Source organism: Phoxinus phoxinus (genome assembly GCF_949152265.1).
Source record: "Phoxinus phoxinus genome assembly, chromosome: 14".
In the NCBI taxonomy this organism is placed as follows: domain Eukaryota; kingdom Metazoa; phylum Chordata; class Actinopteri; order Cypriniformes; family Leuciscidae; genus Phoxinus; species Phoxinus phoxinus.
Window position 1 is genome coordinate 2,065,734 of NC_136889.1, and position 18,090 is coordinate 2,083,823.

The following is an 18,090-nucleotide window of genomic DNA, read 5'->3' on the forward strand; positions in this document are numbered from 1 at the left end:
GGACAACATTTTTTTGACAATGGTTCCTCTCTCGAGTTTTTGACTATAAAAGAATTGGCCATGGACCCATTTAACATTGGAGTCAATGGGCATGTCCGAAAATGTCATTAAAACAGCCAATAATGTTCGTTTACAAAATTGTTAAACTCACAGAGTGGTTAGTGGTGTTCGTTGTTGATTATAAACAATATATCGTCACAATATATGATTCCAATTCGTTTATTTTGCTATAGTGGAACTATTTTTTCAGACACTTCACAACCGTGTAACTTCCGCTCAATATTTGAATCTGAAGCGTTAGCACACTCCCGACCACTTGATGGCGATAACCGATGTTTATGTCTCGCGGGACACTCACGGTCACAGTCGAGTTCAACTTCATATTGCACTGGTCAGTGGTCACGTCTTTCAATATGGTTAGAATTTGTGCGGTCAAAAACTGCGGTAAAGAGCTCTGCTCGCTAGCCTTATGAGAAACGGAAGCGAGCAAAAAGACTACATCGACCAAATGTAAACAGCCCCCTTTCCGTTTCCGTTAGCGCATTTATATTAACCAGCACTCAGTCCTTCAACAGAATTCAATGGGATTTTACAAAATGACGAATAAAACACGACAGAAACTGTATTTCGCAACACTTTTTGTTTCTGGAACATCAACTAACATCACTAATCACTCGGTGAGTTTAACAGTTTTGTAAACGAACATTATTGGCTGTTTTAATGACATTTTCGGACATGCCCATTGACTCCAATGTTAAATGGGTCCATGGCCAATTCTTTTATAGTCAAAAACTCGAGAGAGGAACCATTGTCAAAAAAATGTTGTCCACCACTCTTGTTCATCCAAAACAAACTACAATATAGACTCAAGGTGTTAAATACCGGAATTATCCTTTAATATATTGGATAAAGTATCAAAATCAGATTTTGTTATAAATTATGTTTTTTATTACAATAAAATTTTACATTTGCATAAACATTAATATTATTTCATTGCTTTAGTTTAAAATAATTATACCATTGTGCCTTCTAAAATTAAATACGAAAAATATTTAAAACTTTTCTTTGACTGGTAATCCCCCCGTTCCTTAATGATGGAGGATGGCAGTGCTCGTCTATGTCCACTAGGTGTCACTGTTACTGCGCTGATTGTCGTACGTCCATTTCTGTTCTACACAAAGTCTGTAAGGTTTTTTTGTTATTTTTTCCATAAATATACACGAGATTAATGTTAATGTTGCATTACACTCATTCATGTCGAAATTAGTGCAAATGCAAGATGTCAACTCTGGAGGTTTCAACCCTTATTATACTCCCCAGATGGATTAATTTCCGACTTCGCTGTTGTCAAAATTAATATATTATGTTAATATATCATTATTACAAATTGAATATATTATTAATATATTATCAAAATTAATATGTCATTATTAATAAACACACAGACACAAAAAATGTAATGCTATTAGATAAAAAATATTATTCTTCCGCCAAGTAATGTAGTTCTCCAGAATGCGAATGAATGAAGCTGTGGCGCAGTGATACTAATGTAATGCGGTCACTGTGGCGTGTTTGTAGAGTAATCTGCCCTTTTCCACAGTTTGTAATGACGCATTTTAACGGTCATCAGCATCGCACATCCTGCAAAGTTTTTTATGTTTTCATTTTAAAAACAAATGTATGTACATTTATAACACTATACTTTGTTTTATATTACCTTTTCATCAAATTATAAAAAAACTAAAACGCTGTTGAGAGGCCATTTCTAGCTATTGTGACCGCGGCCGTGGGAGTGACGGTAAAGTTGACATAATATTTTTCTCTTCCAAGTCCGAGTGACGTTATCAACCTCTCTCTAATTGTTTTCCTCTTTTGAAAGTTTGAAACACTATTGTGGAGTTTTTCTTTTGCTATTTGAGAAAATGGGAACACAAACATATTTAATGCTATAGAAGTTTACCCAATTATGACGTCCGCTTCTGAGAAACATAACATAATTACACACTGACTTGCATAGGCTACCTCAAATGTGAATTTTGTAGTCTTTTTAAGTGCAGCAAGTTGCTAAATATGCTATGCAAGTGTATAAACAATTCTGACGTAGGCTATCATGAATGAAAAATGTGAATACTTAGACAAACTGAACATTAATGATGCTTTTTTTTGTCCTTTCAGTTCATAGAAAAGAGCAGCATGAACATTATTTTGTCTGTTTATGCTCCACCGAAGAAAGAAAGTCATTGGGTTAGAAACAAAGGTGAGTAAATGATCAATTACAACATCGATTATCCATTCACATTAGTGGCCCAAATTGTATAATATTTATTTAGTTAAAGGATAATTCCGGTATTTAACACCTTGAGTCTATATTGTAGTTTGTTTTGGATGAACAAGAGTGGTGGACAACATTTTTTTGACAATGGTTCCTCTCTCGAGTTTTTGACTATAAAAGAATTGGCCATGGACCCATTTAACATTGGAGTCAATGGGCATGTCCGAAAATGTAATTAAAACAGCCAATAATGTTCGTTTACAAAACTGTTAAACTCACCGAGTGATTAGTGATGTTAGTTGATGTTCCAGAAACAAAAAGTGTTGCGAAATACAGTTTCTGTCGTGTTTTATTCGTCATTTTGTAAAATCCCATTGAATTCTGTTGAAGGACTGAGTGCTGGTTAATATAAATGCGCTAACGGAAACGGAAAGGGGGCTGTTTACATTTGGTCGATGTAGTCTTTTTGCTCGCTTCCGTTTCTCATAAGGCTAGCGAGCAGAGCTCTTTACCGCAGTTTTTGACCGCACAAATTCTAACCATATTGAAAGACGTGACCACTGACCAGTGCAATATGAAGTTGAACTCGACTGTGACCGTGAGTGTCCCGCGAGACATAAACATCGGTTATCGCCATCAAGTGGTCGGGAGTGTGCTAACGCTTCAGATTCAAATATTGAGCGGAAGTTACACGGTTGTGAAGTGTCTGAAAAAATAGTTCCACTATAGCAAAATAAACGAATTGGAATCATATATTGTGACGATATATTGTTTATAATCAACAACGAACACCACTAACCACTCTGTGAGTTTAACAATTTTGTAAACGAACATTATTGGCTGTTTTAATGACATTTTCGGACATGCCCATTGACTCCAATGTTAAATGGGTCCATGGCCAATTCTTTTATAGTCAAAAACTCGAGAGAGGAACCATTGTCAAAAAAATGTTGTCCACCACTCTTGTTCATCCAAAACAAACTACAATATAGACTCAAGGTGTTAAATACCGGAATTATCCTTTAATATATGAAGCTTTCTTTGTCCAGAGAGACACATGCCAACTCTTACAGTGCGTCATGAGGCCAAGCGCTCTGTTGTACGTCTGAATGAATGGAGGCATTTGACAAAACAACACTCTTTTATAATGGACGAGTTACAAAGCATAGACTGTAAAAAAAAAAAAAAGAAGATATGAATGAGTATATTATTTGCAAGATCAACATTACTTCCATTGTTTACAAGAAAGCACATGCTGATTCTGTTTAGTCAGCAATAATATATATGTTCACTTGATAATGTATTTTAAAGGATTAGTTCACTTTAAAAAAAACTTTTGCTGATAATTTACTCACCCCGATGTCATCCAAGATGTCCATGTCTTTCTTTCTTCAGTCGAAAAGAAATGAAGGTTTTTGATGAACACATTTCTCCATATAATGGACGTCAATGGGTCCCAAACGGGTCAAGGTCCAGATGACAGTGTCAGCGCCGCTTCAACGGGCTTTAAACGACACCAGACGATGAATACGGGTCTTATCTAGCGAAACCATCGTCATTTAAAAAATAAATAAAAAAGTTTAAGTTTTATAAGCACAAACGCTCGCCTTGCTCTGTTCTGTGATGTGCGTTCGTGACGTCACGCAATACGCAGTTACGCTGAAAAGGTCACGCTTCTGTGAAAAGTAAAACATTTCTATCCTGACGAAAATGTTCTTTTAGGCTTTTTAATATTACAACACCAGGATACGCACACGAAATGGACATTTTAAACGATAAACTGACACAAAGACATTTGAATATGTGTGTATGGTCCTCCTTCCGCACATTTGTAAACACTGACTCGTCAAGCGTGACCTTTTCAGCGTAACTGCGTATCACGTGACGTCACTAACGCGCATCACAGAACAGAGCAAGGCGAGCGTTTGTGCTTATAAAACGTAAACTTTTTTATTTATTTTTGAAATGACGATGGTTTCGCTAGATAAGACCCGTATTCATCGTCTGGTGTCGTTTAAAGCCCGTTGAAGCGGCGCTGACACTGTCATCTGGACCTTGACCCGTTTGGGGCCCATTGACGTCCATTATATGGAGAAATGTGTTCATCAAAAACCTTCATTTCTTTTCGACTGAAGAAAGAAAGACATGGACATCTTGGATGACATCGGGGTGAGTAAACTATCAGCAAAAGTTTTTTAAAAAGTGAACTAATCCTTTTATAGATTATGTTATAATCTATAAAATTAGTCATTGTTATTTTATTTGTGCTGAAATAATGCAGCTAATATGATCCAGTCTGTGTCAGTCAGCCATAGTGTTCATGAATGGGTTCTCTAGACAAGTCATTTTCATAATTTCTCTTTTATTAATGTAGAAAACAAAGTCGGACAAAGTCTTACAAAGTGACACATGAGTGCAAAAGCTAACAAAGATACAAACTGTACAATCAAACACTAAAAATGTATTTATAAAAACAATGGACAACAATCCAACCACTAATTCTGAACATTTCAAAATAAATACTTTTTTATTGTCTTCATAAAATTATCATTCTGTTAATGCAGTTGTCTATAGAAAAATGTGTATCTCCAAAAATATAATTTTTCCATGGGAGAGTGTCAATATAGTTTCACAGTTCAGGCCAAGTTTTATTAAACGGGTTTGTGTCCCAGATCTGAATAAAACGGAAATTAAATAAAGATGCTGATTTTGTTTATAGAGCAGCAATATTAAAAGAGCAACAAAAGGTTAGTATACTTATCTAGTATACATAATATATTAATTCATATATTCCTCTGTATATAATTGACAGTGTAAAATAGAACGCAATAATGAACACTAATTTTTTTGGCAGCATTGATTGTGGAAGTATTTTCCCATTCATTTTCTCTAAAGATGAAGGTTTAATAATTGTAGTTTATTATCTTTTTAAAGAGGCAATTAACTACATTTCCCATAATGCATTGCAACTATTCAAAGCAAAAACAACTGTACAATATAAAACTATTGACTTACAGTCACTGATTATAAGAAATTTTAGGTTTATATTTAAATTTAAATATTTAAATAAAAATATTTAATACAATACAAATAGCATTAGTATGTGGAATATAGAGAGGCCGACTCGATTCATTAATTTGCAATGCATCATGGGAGTGGGCGGAAGTGTTTCCATTGTAACTGGGACTTCTCTAATGGTTCTCTCCTCAGAATTATGGGATATTGTTTTTAAAATCAATAAAGCGGCGCTTTACTCTCTTAAAAACTGCACATTATTGATAAGAATCCAATTCTTTATAGAGAAAATGATTGGTAGTTGTGCTTCCAGATCCCAGCTGTGGTAATATATTGAGATACCCTTATAAATATGGATATAAATGTGCAAAATAATCAAACTCCTCATTGGGAAAGTTCTAGTAGGGGTTTAACTCCTCTGGTACTAGATGAGACTCTTCCCCTTCGACGTATGCGGTGAAGCTGTTGTTCCTGGAGCTCCGGTCACAGCTGTCCGGCGTTACACTGGGAATGAAGAGCAATAGGCAATGCATTAAACTGCTCTGGTCAGATGAACCCTCTGGTGCTCCTCATTTAGGGGTCACACTCGTACTCCTCGCGGCCAAAAGTGGCCGAATGAACCTCAATGAAAAAAAATATTCTTTAATATTTTGCATTTTTAGGAGATTTCATGGTACTATAAAGAATATTCACCTCTAATGCACCATTTTTTTTATTTCTATATAAGAGTAGTGTATTTTTTATTTTATTTTTCAATTTATGCAGTAAGTCAAAAATAGAGCAAAACTTTAAAGTCCCCCTGTGGTGAAAATCCAGTTTTTAATGTTGTCTATGTGTCTATGTGGTGTTTTTAATCTGCTTTAAGACAAATTATGTGTAAATTCACAAGTCGACAGCATTGCTGAGTATTTTCTGCTTAAAACTGCAGTGAACCAAAGACAGTCTCAAAAACACGGTTTGAAATCGCTGGTGTTTCTGACGTCACAAACTAGCTTGTAACCAATCAGATCAACGTGTGATCGTCAACCAGTGGATCTCTGAGTGAGTGAGTGAGTGAGTGGAGGCGGGGCTCATTTGCATATTCATAGAACCGCACATACTAAATAAGGCAAGGGTGTCGAGTTACATTCAAGATATTTTAAGGCATGAAGAATTTTTTTTCAAGGAAATAACTTTTAATTATGTATTATTTTTGGTGATCAAAAATAAGTTTTAAGGACTAAAATGATTGACTACAGGGGGACTTTAAAATCCAATGAATAACGGCAGATTGGTGTCCTCTGGTGGAGGAAAATAATCAAAATCATCCGTAATACCATAATGTAATCCCTATATACAGGGCATACAAATACTGAGAACAGTGTTTTCAGACATTATTACTTAATTTTATTAGGTTTTGCATTTAGATATTTATTTAGACATTATAAGACTACTTTTTTTGTTTGAAATTTTGATTAATAGTGTCAGTTTTTGCATTGTTATAACAGTCAAACCTGAACACAGATAATGCATAACATCAACATAATAAAGAAAAATGTTACAAAAATAATAAGAAATGATTTATCAGATTTTTAGAGGTTTACACCTTTCTGCATCATGGCTGATTTGTGGATTGTACCCCCAAAACTGTCTTTCTTTTCTTTTCTTTCCTTTTTTTTGTATTTCCCATTAATTTCTAATGGCGGTCATTTTTAACCACTGAGAACACAAGTGTGAGTATTTTTTAAGACCATTCAGCCCTTTTCTAATCATGTTTTTTTGTGTTTACATAGCCATTTTTTGTACCATTCCAATGGTAACTATGTAAACACACAAAAAATATGATTAGAAAAGAGCTAAGTGGTCTTAAAAAATAGTCACAATAAAAAATCAAAACGTCAATTTTTATTGTTCAAAAGTGACCGAAGAGCAGCAATGGGTTAATTAATTAAACGTATGATGTTGTCTAACATCAGTCTAAATTAGAGAAACACAACTTTCCATTGAATTTCAAAGTGTGTAAATTCAGATTTTTTTTGTACAGATGAATCATTAGCCGTGTTTCCATTACCCTTCAAATTGTGCAAATTGAAATTGCGAATTGAAAATACGGCCAATGGACACACGTCAATTTCGCCAAAACTCACATTTATCACAAAAAAGTTTACATGCTCGCATGAGGAGGTTTTTCAGGCAATGCGAAAAAGAAATATTTTGCAAAACTGCAATGCAAACAGTTTATACACACATTTACAGGTCACCTGACGTAGATGACGTGGTGTGTTTGGACAGAATACGAGACAGAGTTCTTCATTAAATTCATAAAAGACAAAAGAATTACAGGAACACTGGATTCTAAACATCAAAGAAACTCCACAATCAAGACCTCGAAGCAGAACTGAGGAGAAACACCAGAAACTCCTCATATAACGGTCTTTCCGTGCCATTAATGATTGGATAACACACATACGTCTCCTTCGAGTAATAATAATGGCCAGTGCGGTTGCTGGGATATACATAAACCCACCAACATACGTTGGCATGATTTCTGGAATGACTTATCGTGAGAGGAAAATTTAAATTTTAGTCGCATAACATCGGTTAATGGAAACGCCGTCATTTCATATACGTAAATGCAATAGTTTTTTGTCGACATTTAGAAAAAAACGCATATTTTTTGCCCAAATCTGTAATGGAAACGCGCCTAAACAATAAGACCAGTAATGTGCAGTTTGGAAAGTGAATATTATGACTTGATTTAAAGACCGAACACCAAACTTGACTGGCATACCTGGCTTGAATGTTTTGTGGGATGATACTCCATGCGAGGTCATCATCGCTGTCGTAACGGCGCGGGTTGTCAAAGAAATAAGCTCGAGATGAGAACATGTGTCCAGGGATCACTGCTGCGCTCTGCCAACCAGAGAGATGAGACGGTCATGAACATGGCATTCATTCCTGTGATGTACAGTCTTCAGTGTCACATCATTTATGCCATTTAAAAATGATAAATCTCGTACCCGATCCTGAGTCGGCTTACGGACTCTGAAAAAGTAGACCACCAGGGATGTGGGCAGCAGCTCCCAAACAAACAGGATCACCCCAAAAACCACATAACCAGCATCGCCCAATGTCGACTTCAGATCTGCCTGCAGAATAATATAAATCAGCAATATTGCCAAATTCACAGAGACACATTAACCATGTAAAGCCTGATATGTGAAATAATAGTCCGAAAAATTTAGAGAACAAGTTTAGTGAACTTTTAGATCAAATCTAACAAAAAGTTTGTATGTGTGTATTCATAATCTACATCATGTTTTTATGCCATGCATAGTATAATATAGTGAGAATATGGAAGAAAAAACACCTCAGATGCCAAAACTGAGCAGAAATATCAGTCATCACTCTTTATCTGCCAATAATATGTCATGCTAAGATGATATTTAAGTGCTTAGTTTTTGCATATGTGTATTCATATTTGGTACATCAGGCTTTTATGCCTCGTATACTGAGAATATGGAAGAAAAAACACCCCAGAGGCCAAAACTGAACAAAAATATCAGACTAGGCTATATCTGCCAATAATATGTCATACTAAGATGATATTTAAGTGCTTAGTTTTTGCATATGTGTATTCATATTTGATACATTAGGCTTTTATGCCTCATATACTGAGAATATGGAAGAAAAAACACCTCAGATGCCAAAACTGAACAAAAATATCAGTCGTCACTCTTTATATTTCAATAATATGTCATACTAAGATGATATTTAAGTGCTTAGTTTCAGTATATTGTATTCATATTTGGTACATCAGGCTTTTATGCCTCATATACTGAGAATATGGAAGAAAAAACACCCCTGAGGCCAAAATTTAACAAAAATATCAATCGTCACAAAAATATCAGTCGTCACTCTTTATCTGCCAATAATATGTCATGCTAAGATGATATTTAAGTGCTTAGTTTTTGCATATGTGTATTCATATTTGATACATTAGGCTTTTATGCCTCATGTACTGAGAATATGGAAGAAAAAACACCTCAGATGCCAAAACTGAACAAAAATATCAGTCGTCACTCTTTATCTGTCAATAATATGTCTCAGTAAGATGATAAGTGCTTAGTTTTATGATCAAGGCTCTGTAGTTTAAAAAAATATAATGCAATAATTAAACCTATAATGAACATATTCGATACTCATCATTTCTCAAATCAAGTAATCAAGTAAACTGAAGCTGCTTCAGTGTAGTTGAAATATTAGTAACAATATCAAAGTTATTCTTCAATTAGAGGGCTTTGAAATGTGTGTGTCAAACACAATACAGAATAGTGTTAATATATCATCATGATGAAAACAAAAGTACTAAAGACCCTCTTGAGCGTTGGCTTAATTTACTTCCATTTTAAGTGCAATATTGTAACCACATTTTTTGTGTTTTTTTTCTGTGCTAATAGACATTTGATACAAATATCTAGAGTCGCTAGAGTTTAATTTGCATTGAACCTGGAACATTTTTTACCTCTGTTGTGTGTATTTGGCACCTACCTGGTCTGAGACGTTGTACCAGTCGTAGTCGAATGAGTTGATGTTCTTGATTTTTGTCAGTGCCAGCACCACTAAGTTGTAGCACGCACGAGACGAGTACAGCAGGATCACCGTCACTCCGATCGCAGTCACCTGACACACAGATGACCCCTGCACAGACGACATGACATACTTACATATAACGTTGTAAGCTTTCATCGGTTTTGTTTTGTCATTTGTGTTTCATTACCTTGGACTCCAGGTAGATGTTGGCCAAAGACATCTTGGCGATCTTGTAGAGACACAGAGAGAGTGAGACGGCACAGAGGACGAACAGAGTGTCATTGATGGCCACGCGCACCAGAACCACAGTCTCTGTGTCGGTCTTCGTCATCTTCACCAGCAGCGCACAGGTCAAGTTCACCAGCAAGAAGATGATGCTGATGCACAAGAAGAGCAGGTACAGCGGCAGCCTGACGACACAAGATATATAGCATTAAAGGATTAGTTCACTTTCAAAAAAAAAAAATCCTGATAATTTACTCTCCCGGATGTCATCCATGATGTCCATGTCTTTCTTTCTTCAGTCGAAAAGAAATTAAAGGTGCTATGTGTAGTTTTTCTACTAAAATGAATCCATGTTTTATAGGGTTGGGTATCGTTTGAATTTGAACGATTCCGATTCTGATTCCGATTCCTTGTTTCGATTCCGGTTCCTAACGATTCTCGGTTCCGATTCTTTTAAGAGGCAGAGTCAATTTTTTTTAGGATATTTTAAATGAGCTAGCTAACCAACGGTCTTTCTGAAGGAAATAGTCTGACCTTCTCCATCAATTTTAATTCTTTTAACTTTTTTTGAACTTTACTATGAATTTCTCACAGGGCTGTTTACAACTACAATATAAATATAAAATCTATGAACTTGAATATAAATATTATAAATTATGAATATATTTTCACAGGGGTACATTTTCCTCAAGAGAGCTTTATTTTTGAAACCCTCATGAAAACACATTTACTAGGGGTGTAACGGTTCACAAAATTCACAGATATGATACACTTGTGTCACGGTTCGGTACAGCAAAAAGAAAGAAATGCAAGAGAAATTTCCTTGATTTAGTTTTTTAATTATATATTTTTTTAAACTAAAACCATAAAGTATGATATTTTTTTTACTTTGAGCAATGATGGAGCTGTACTTGACTTTTCTTAGGAGTATATAAAACAAAACAGCTCCTTGGACAAAATTAAATGTAATATAGTAGTAGTTATAAACAAAGGTTTATTTTAGTTCAGATTAACATTTGAGGGCAGCGATTGTATTCATAATGTCAAAATAAAACCGACGTAATGTTACTTAAAAGCATTATAGCCTACTATTCCTGCCAAACTTCCATGGTTACAGTTACTACAGTAAATCCATGGTGAATGTTGCTGATCTGTAGACACTGAATAGTTCATTCATGGCACAATGTGTCTTCCTGGTTTCCACGTCAGCGCTGTTTGATCCGTTAATAACGGAGAAATGTGAATGTTTCTCACTAGATCTCGCAGCGATGTTATTATTCAGTAGCGAATTCAAATGCTTTCTTTACTGGATCTCGCTGTGTAGTAACAGTGCCGCTTGATCAAGATCGGCTCGCGCTGCATTGGTCCAAACTGATAAACGGTCCGTCAACCACACAATAACGAGTAGCTCAGTTTCGTTCCGCTTACATTACATTTGCCATTTGATGTTGGGCATTGTTGTGATCACGCCAGCGTCTCTTACATTATGAGCGCGCTTGCCATGCGCAACGCGCCTACATTTGAAATAACGGAATTTTGGTCGGCAGACTGAGAATCGAAACTAGGAATCGAAATTTTTACTTTTGAACGATTCCGGGAAAATCGATACCCAAGCCTAATGTTTTATTACCTGTGTGTGAAGGGGTTGTAATATCACAATAAAATGATCCACTTGGCGGGTTTTGCTATTACCTCTGAAAGCAAGTATTCCTATTTCTATGTGATGCTCCGGGTCGGATTTGCCGCGAAAACCAGTGCCGTGACTGAGACCTGCATGCGCCTCTCGTCTCGTCTACTGACTTTGCACTCAACAGCGACGACACTGCAACTTTATGACATGGAGTCTGTTTATACTAAGAAACGACCAGCACAACACAGACTCCAACACAAACTCCACATATTAATAATAAAAAATAAAAAAAGCATGCGCATGAGCACTCGTAAACGTATTGGTTGCAATCTGAAACATCACCGCTAGATGCCGCTGAAAACTCCATACAGCACCTTTAAGGTTTTTGAGGAAAACATTCCTGGATTTTTCTCTATATAATGGACTTCAATGGCAACCAAATATTCCAATGTTCAAAGAAGGTTCAAATGTCCGTCTCAATGCAGCTTCAAAGTCTGGACACGATCCCAGTCGAGATATACATTTAAGGGTCTTATCTAGCAACACCCTCAGTTATTTTCACACAAAATAAATCAATTATATACTTTTTAACCACAAATGCCCGTCGTGCACCATCTCTGAGATGCGCCACGCATTACGTCATCACGTTGGAAAGGTCACGGGTCACGTCATCTATCTAAGTTATTTGTCTGTGTACTCCGGTTCAAAAAAGTAGGGAAGGGTGAAAAACTCCATCTCATTTTCTCCTCCAACTTCAAAATTGTCCGACATCTTTGTTTTAATTTATTTAAAAAAAAAAAAAAATTTGTGACCTTTCCAACGTGATGACTTAATGTGTGGCGTATCTCAGAGATGGTACAAGATGGGCATTTGTGGTTTTTGTGTGTGTTTTTTTTAGAAAATGACCGATCGTTTCGCTAGATAAGACCCTTATTTTTAGACTGGGATCGGGTCGAGACTTTTAAGCTGCATTTAGATGGACATTTTAACCTTTTTTTGAACATTGGGATAGTTGGTTGCCATTGAAGTCCATTAAATGGAGAAAAATCCTGGAATGTGTTCCTCAAAAACCTAAATTTCTTTTCGAAGAGAAAGACATGGACATCTTGGATGACATCGGGTTGAGTAAATAATCAGCAAATTTTTTTTTTTGAAATTGAACGAATCCTTTAAAAATGATGAAGAACAGTACTTTTAGAAGTACAGAAGATTCAGGTGATAATTGTATGGATCCATATTCACCTGTATTTCTGAAGTTCTGGTGAATATTTAGACTTCGCCTTGAAAATGACCTGTCCCAGAAAACAAGTAAGTTATTGTAAATATCACATGCAAAAACCATTTTTAAGCCACGAATGACACATTCAGGATCATAACATTCAGGTCACCACACACTTTGATCTTAACATAAACAAGAGTGTTAAGCAAGCGCTTTTCAGGTTTACTGCTCGCCTCCATTATAAACATTGACATGTCAACATGTTCTTATCATATAAGATCTGATGTAGGCAGTTTGAGGGACTATATATACTGTAAAAAGAGAAAATGTACAGTAAGGAGCTATTCCAACCTGATCTGACCCTGAAAAATGACATTAGCGTGAAATAAATGATTTATAATATTATATTTTTTTACCTAAAACCTTAAAAAATTCAGTTTATTCTTCAGTAAAAGCACTTTTATTCCCAAAATACACTGTAAATATACAGTGACAACAGGATAGTATTTTTCTGAGTGGACATGTGCTTGTTAAAATATTGTTGCGTTAAATCTAAAATAGTTGGTAGGCATGGTGTAAATAATTCACAGGTTTTTACTGTGGTGTTTTTTACAGTGTAGTGTAAATGCATCAGACCGCAGTGAATGATTTCACTTCTCTTTTTCTCTCACGCTGCACTCCCACACATATGATTCATTTGCAAATGCAGCTTTAATCACGATAAAACAGGAAGAATAATTTTACACTGCAACATCATTCAAACTAAATCAATCGTGAGTTTATACACTACATGTAAAACGTGACATAAGCACTAGTGTGTGTGTGTGAATCAATAATAACAAGGCTCCTAAAGAGGCTGAACTATGAGCAGTTTTTAACCCTCCTTACACTTTTTGATGTGATGCATATTCCATTAATCAATTTAAAACATTAATGCATTACATGCAGGGTTGCAAAGGCACATCTTAGGGGTGTGCAACGATTAATCATGATTAATCGCATCCAAAAATAAAAATATGTTTGTGTTTACATAATATATGTGTGTGTACTGTGTATAATTATTTTGTATATATAAACACATACATGCATGTATATATTTGAGAAATATTTGCATGTAAATACTGTATATATATATATTAGAAATATTGGTACCACTTTATATTAAGTGGCTTTAACTACTATGTACTAACATTGAAATTAATAATTTGATACAATGGACTTATTGTGTACATATATGTTTTTACATTGTACTTATATTAATTTATGTAATTACATTTGTAATTACACTGTTGACCTGTCCCTTACACCTTAAACCTACCCATACCAGCACACCTGTCCCTAACCTTACACTCTAAAAAATGCTTTTGGGTCAAATATGGACAAACCCCAAACGTTGGGTTAAAAATATAATTTAAAACTTTAACCCAACGGCTGAGTTTGTACATATTTGACCCAAAATTGGGTTGAAACAACCCAGCATTTTCACCTCAATGGCAGAAAAAGTGTTTTACAGTACAACATGAACACAATAAAGTACATTGTACTTACGTAGAAAAATAAGTACATGGTACTTAAAGCCACTTAATATAAAGTGGGGCCGAAATATTTTATATAGATTTTTTTTTTTTTACAAAATTCTTAAATATATACATGCATTTGTCTATTTATATATACAAAATAATCATACACAGTACACACACATATATTATGTAAGCAAACTTTCATTTTGGATGCGATTAATCACGATTAATCGTTGCACAGCCCTGAGATGTGCCTTTGCAACCCTGCATGTAATGCATTTGTCTGTTTTAATTGATTAATGGAATATGCATCACATCAAAAAGTGTAAGGAGGGTTAAAAACTGCTCAAACGTCAAATAGATAAATATAATGAGTATTATGAATATAAATTAGGGATGTCAAAAGATTAATCGTGATTAATCGCATCCAAAATAAAAGTTTGTGTTTACATAATATATGTGTGTGTACTGTGTATAATTATTTATATATATAAAAACACACACAATCATGTATATATTTAAGAAAAATTAGTTATATTTATATATAATATAAATGATATAAATGTATATACAGTATATAAATACAAATATTTCTTAAATATATACATGAATGTGTGTTTATTTATACATAATAATTATACACAGTACACACACATATATTATACAAACACAAACTTTTATTTTGGATGCGATTAATCACGATTAATCTTTTGACAACCCTAATATAAATATAATGAATAAATAAGAAGGATTGACGTGAAGCAAAAAGTTAATACAACGGATCATTTCTCTTTAGAATGATTCATGCTAGGGATGCATAATAATTAATCGCAATTAATCGTTTGCTGAATAAAAGTTTTTGTTTACATCATATATGTGTGTACATAATAATTATGTATATATAAATATACAAACATGCATGTATACATTTTAAGAAAAAATCATATAAATTATATTTAAATATAAAAATGTGTGTGAATATTTTTTAAATATATACATACATGTGTGTGTATTTATAAATACATAATTATTTTACACAGTACACACACATATATGATGTAAACAAAAACTTTTATTCTGCAAACGTTTAATTGCGATTAATCGTTATGCATCCCTAATTCATGCATAATATATACATGATGTAAGGAACATAATATCTCCGTTTGCTGTGCAAAATCCTGTGTAATCCGCTCATAAACTTACATGTGACCTGCAGATTTTAGCATTGCCACAATGGCAAGGTTCAAAGGACGCTTGTGTGTAACTCACCTGTGCGAAGTAGAGATTCATGAGGCTGAGAGTGAAGAACTGCAGGCAGACGGGGAAACAGTAGAGCAGCCAGAAGGAAAAGGGTCCGAGCGTGTTTGCGGTCACACAGTTTCTGAAATAAAAGGAGAAGAGAAGCGCACGCAGAGCCGCCCACAGCAGACACAAGAACAGAAACACAGTCTGGTAGCTGAGGCGCTTGTGCCTGTATCTCAGCACCAGCCACAGCTGCGCGTACACGAACGCAAAGAGCAGTGTGTAGAAGACCGTGTACGCCACTGTCAACCCCAGCATCACGAACGGCGGCACGGCCGGGCTGAAGGTCGGCAGGGGGGAGAGAGACTCGTCCTCCATCGGTCTCTTTTCCTCGTGTGCCGGCTTCTTCAGCTCCTCCTTCTCGGTGTGTAGACGGGAGAACGAGCTTGCGCTGGGATTTAGGGGAAGGAAATGAGAATGAAAGAAAGCATGCAGCAGTTCCTCGTACATGAACCGCATTCAGCTGGAAGGAGGGCGTATAATATTGTGCAGCGAACAGTGAAAGCTGGAGGGAGGAGGAGGAGGGAGGACGGGCACAGTGACGCTGTGTTGACGTGCTTTACTGTACCTTTAACCCTGTGCTCACGCTTCCCACGGGATGCTTACAGTATGCGTCTTTCTCTTCCCAATATGGCTCTTTACAGGTTTGCAATGCATGTACAGCATATGCACATTAGAGCGTTGTTTTATTTCCATAAGGAAACCATAATTTGATTTACATACATTTTATATACATAATGAGACCACTCTATACTGTGCAGGTGAAACCCGAAAATTTCTAATATGGTGCAAAAGTTCATTTATTTCAGTAATTCAACTTAAAAGGTGAAACTAATATATTATACAGACTCATTACATGCAAAGTGAGATATTTCAAGCCTTTATTAGTTATAATTTTGATGATTATGGCTTACAGCTTATGAAAACCTTTGCACCTTTTCCTAAATCTTAAACATTTGAGTTAATATAAATCTATTTAACTAAATTATATAGCTTTGAAACAAACTACATTGTTAAAAGCGCTATATAAATTAAGATGACTTGACTATAGGAACTTGATTCTTTAATTAAACTTAAAGATTGGCTGTTTTTACAGGTTTGCACGTATTTTATTTACATTATGAAACAACTTTATAATGTATAAACCAGGGGCAATTGCAACTACTACGCTCTAAAAAATGTTTTGGCTCAACAACAAAAAAATTACGCAACAGTTTGCATCATTTGTTAATGCATCAGTTATGACAACTTTGAGTGATTTACGGGCAACCAACAAGCTACATTGAGTTAGAGGAACTTAAAGTTCCCCTGTAGTCAATAATTTTATTCCTTAAAACTCATCTTTGATCACCAAAATGACATAATTAAAAGTTATTTCCTTGAAAAAAATCTTGAATGTAACTCGACACCCTTCCCTAATTTGCTATACGCAGTTCTATGAATATGCAAATGAGCCCCGCCTCCACTCACTCACTCAGAGATCCACTGGTTGACGATCACACGTTGATCTGATTGGTTACAAGGTAGTTTGTGACGTCAGAAACACCAGCGATTTCAAAGCGTGTTTTTGAGACTGTCTTTGGTTCTGCAGTTTAAAGCAGAAAATACTCAGCAATGCTGTCGACTTATGAACTTACACATGGTTTGTGTTAAAGCAGATTAAAAACATCATATATACACATAAACTACATTAAAAACTGGATTTTCACCACAGGACTTTAAGTTAAACTAAATTAGTTACATTTTCTTCTCAAAACTAATGCAATACATAAATGTAGCTGCCAGCTACATTATATATATTAATGTATATAATATGAATGATATATTAATTGTATTAAATAACTTTTGTATTAATTATATGTATTCATATTTTGAGTTTTACATTTTTTAATTAAAAATTGTTGTGCTTTTGCCATTTTTTTTTTGATTTTTTATTTCTATTTAGCTTTTGTTTTTTTCAGTTAGTTCTATATAGATCTTAAAATGTTTATTTTAATTAAAGTAAAAGTTTTTCATCTAATATTTTATAATATTATAAATTGTATTAGAATTTAATATATCTAATATATTTTATTTCATAGAATATTTTATTTCAGCTTTAAATCAAATATGTACCGGTAATTTTTTTTATTTTTTTATATATAACAAATTATAGTTTTAGTTAACAATAACATGAATAAGTCTGACCTGTTTATGATGGAAGAAATTTAGTTTATCACAGTCGGACATTTTTGTTTAAAAATGTGTAGGACTCGTGGGACGTGTTTTTTGACTCCAGACTTGTGTTTTACTGTAACCTCAGTACGGCTGATTAAATCTCTGGTCTGAAGCGTAT

At 34.8% G+C, this 18,090-nt stretch overlaps 2 protein-coding genes across 2 annotated transcripts in view; one reads left to right on the top strand and one right to left on the bottom strand.

Moving 5' to 3' along the window:
- Positions 1 to 4,623: 4,623 nt before the first annotated feature.
- gpr137ba (G protein-coupled receptor 137Ba) lies at positions 4,624 to 16,214 on the bottom strand (the record flags this gene model as incomplete). The annotated part of the gene is made up of 7 exons (XM_079636316.1): positions 4,624 to 5,791; positions 8,058 to 8,179; positions 8,287 to 8,415; positions 9,818 to 9,967; positions 10,047 to 10,269; positions 12,957 to 13,006; positions 15,723 to 16,214. The coding sequence occupies 7 exons, from the start codon at positions 16,212 to 16,214 to the stop codon at positions 5,686 to 5,688; spliced, it is 1,272 nt and encodes a 423-aa protein (XP_079492442.1). The 3' UTR covers positions 4,624 to 5,685.
- Positions 10,126 to 18,090, top strand: part of nid1a (nidogen 1a) — a 73,199-nt gene continuing 65,234 nt past the window's right edge. The window contains exon 1 of the mRNA XM_079636299.1: positions 10,126 to 10,256. The gene's annotated coding sequence lies outside the window, so the exon portion shown is untranslated. The remainder of the gene's footprint in view (positions 10,257 to 18,090) is intronic.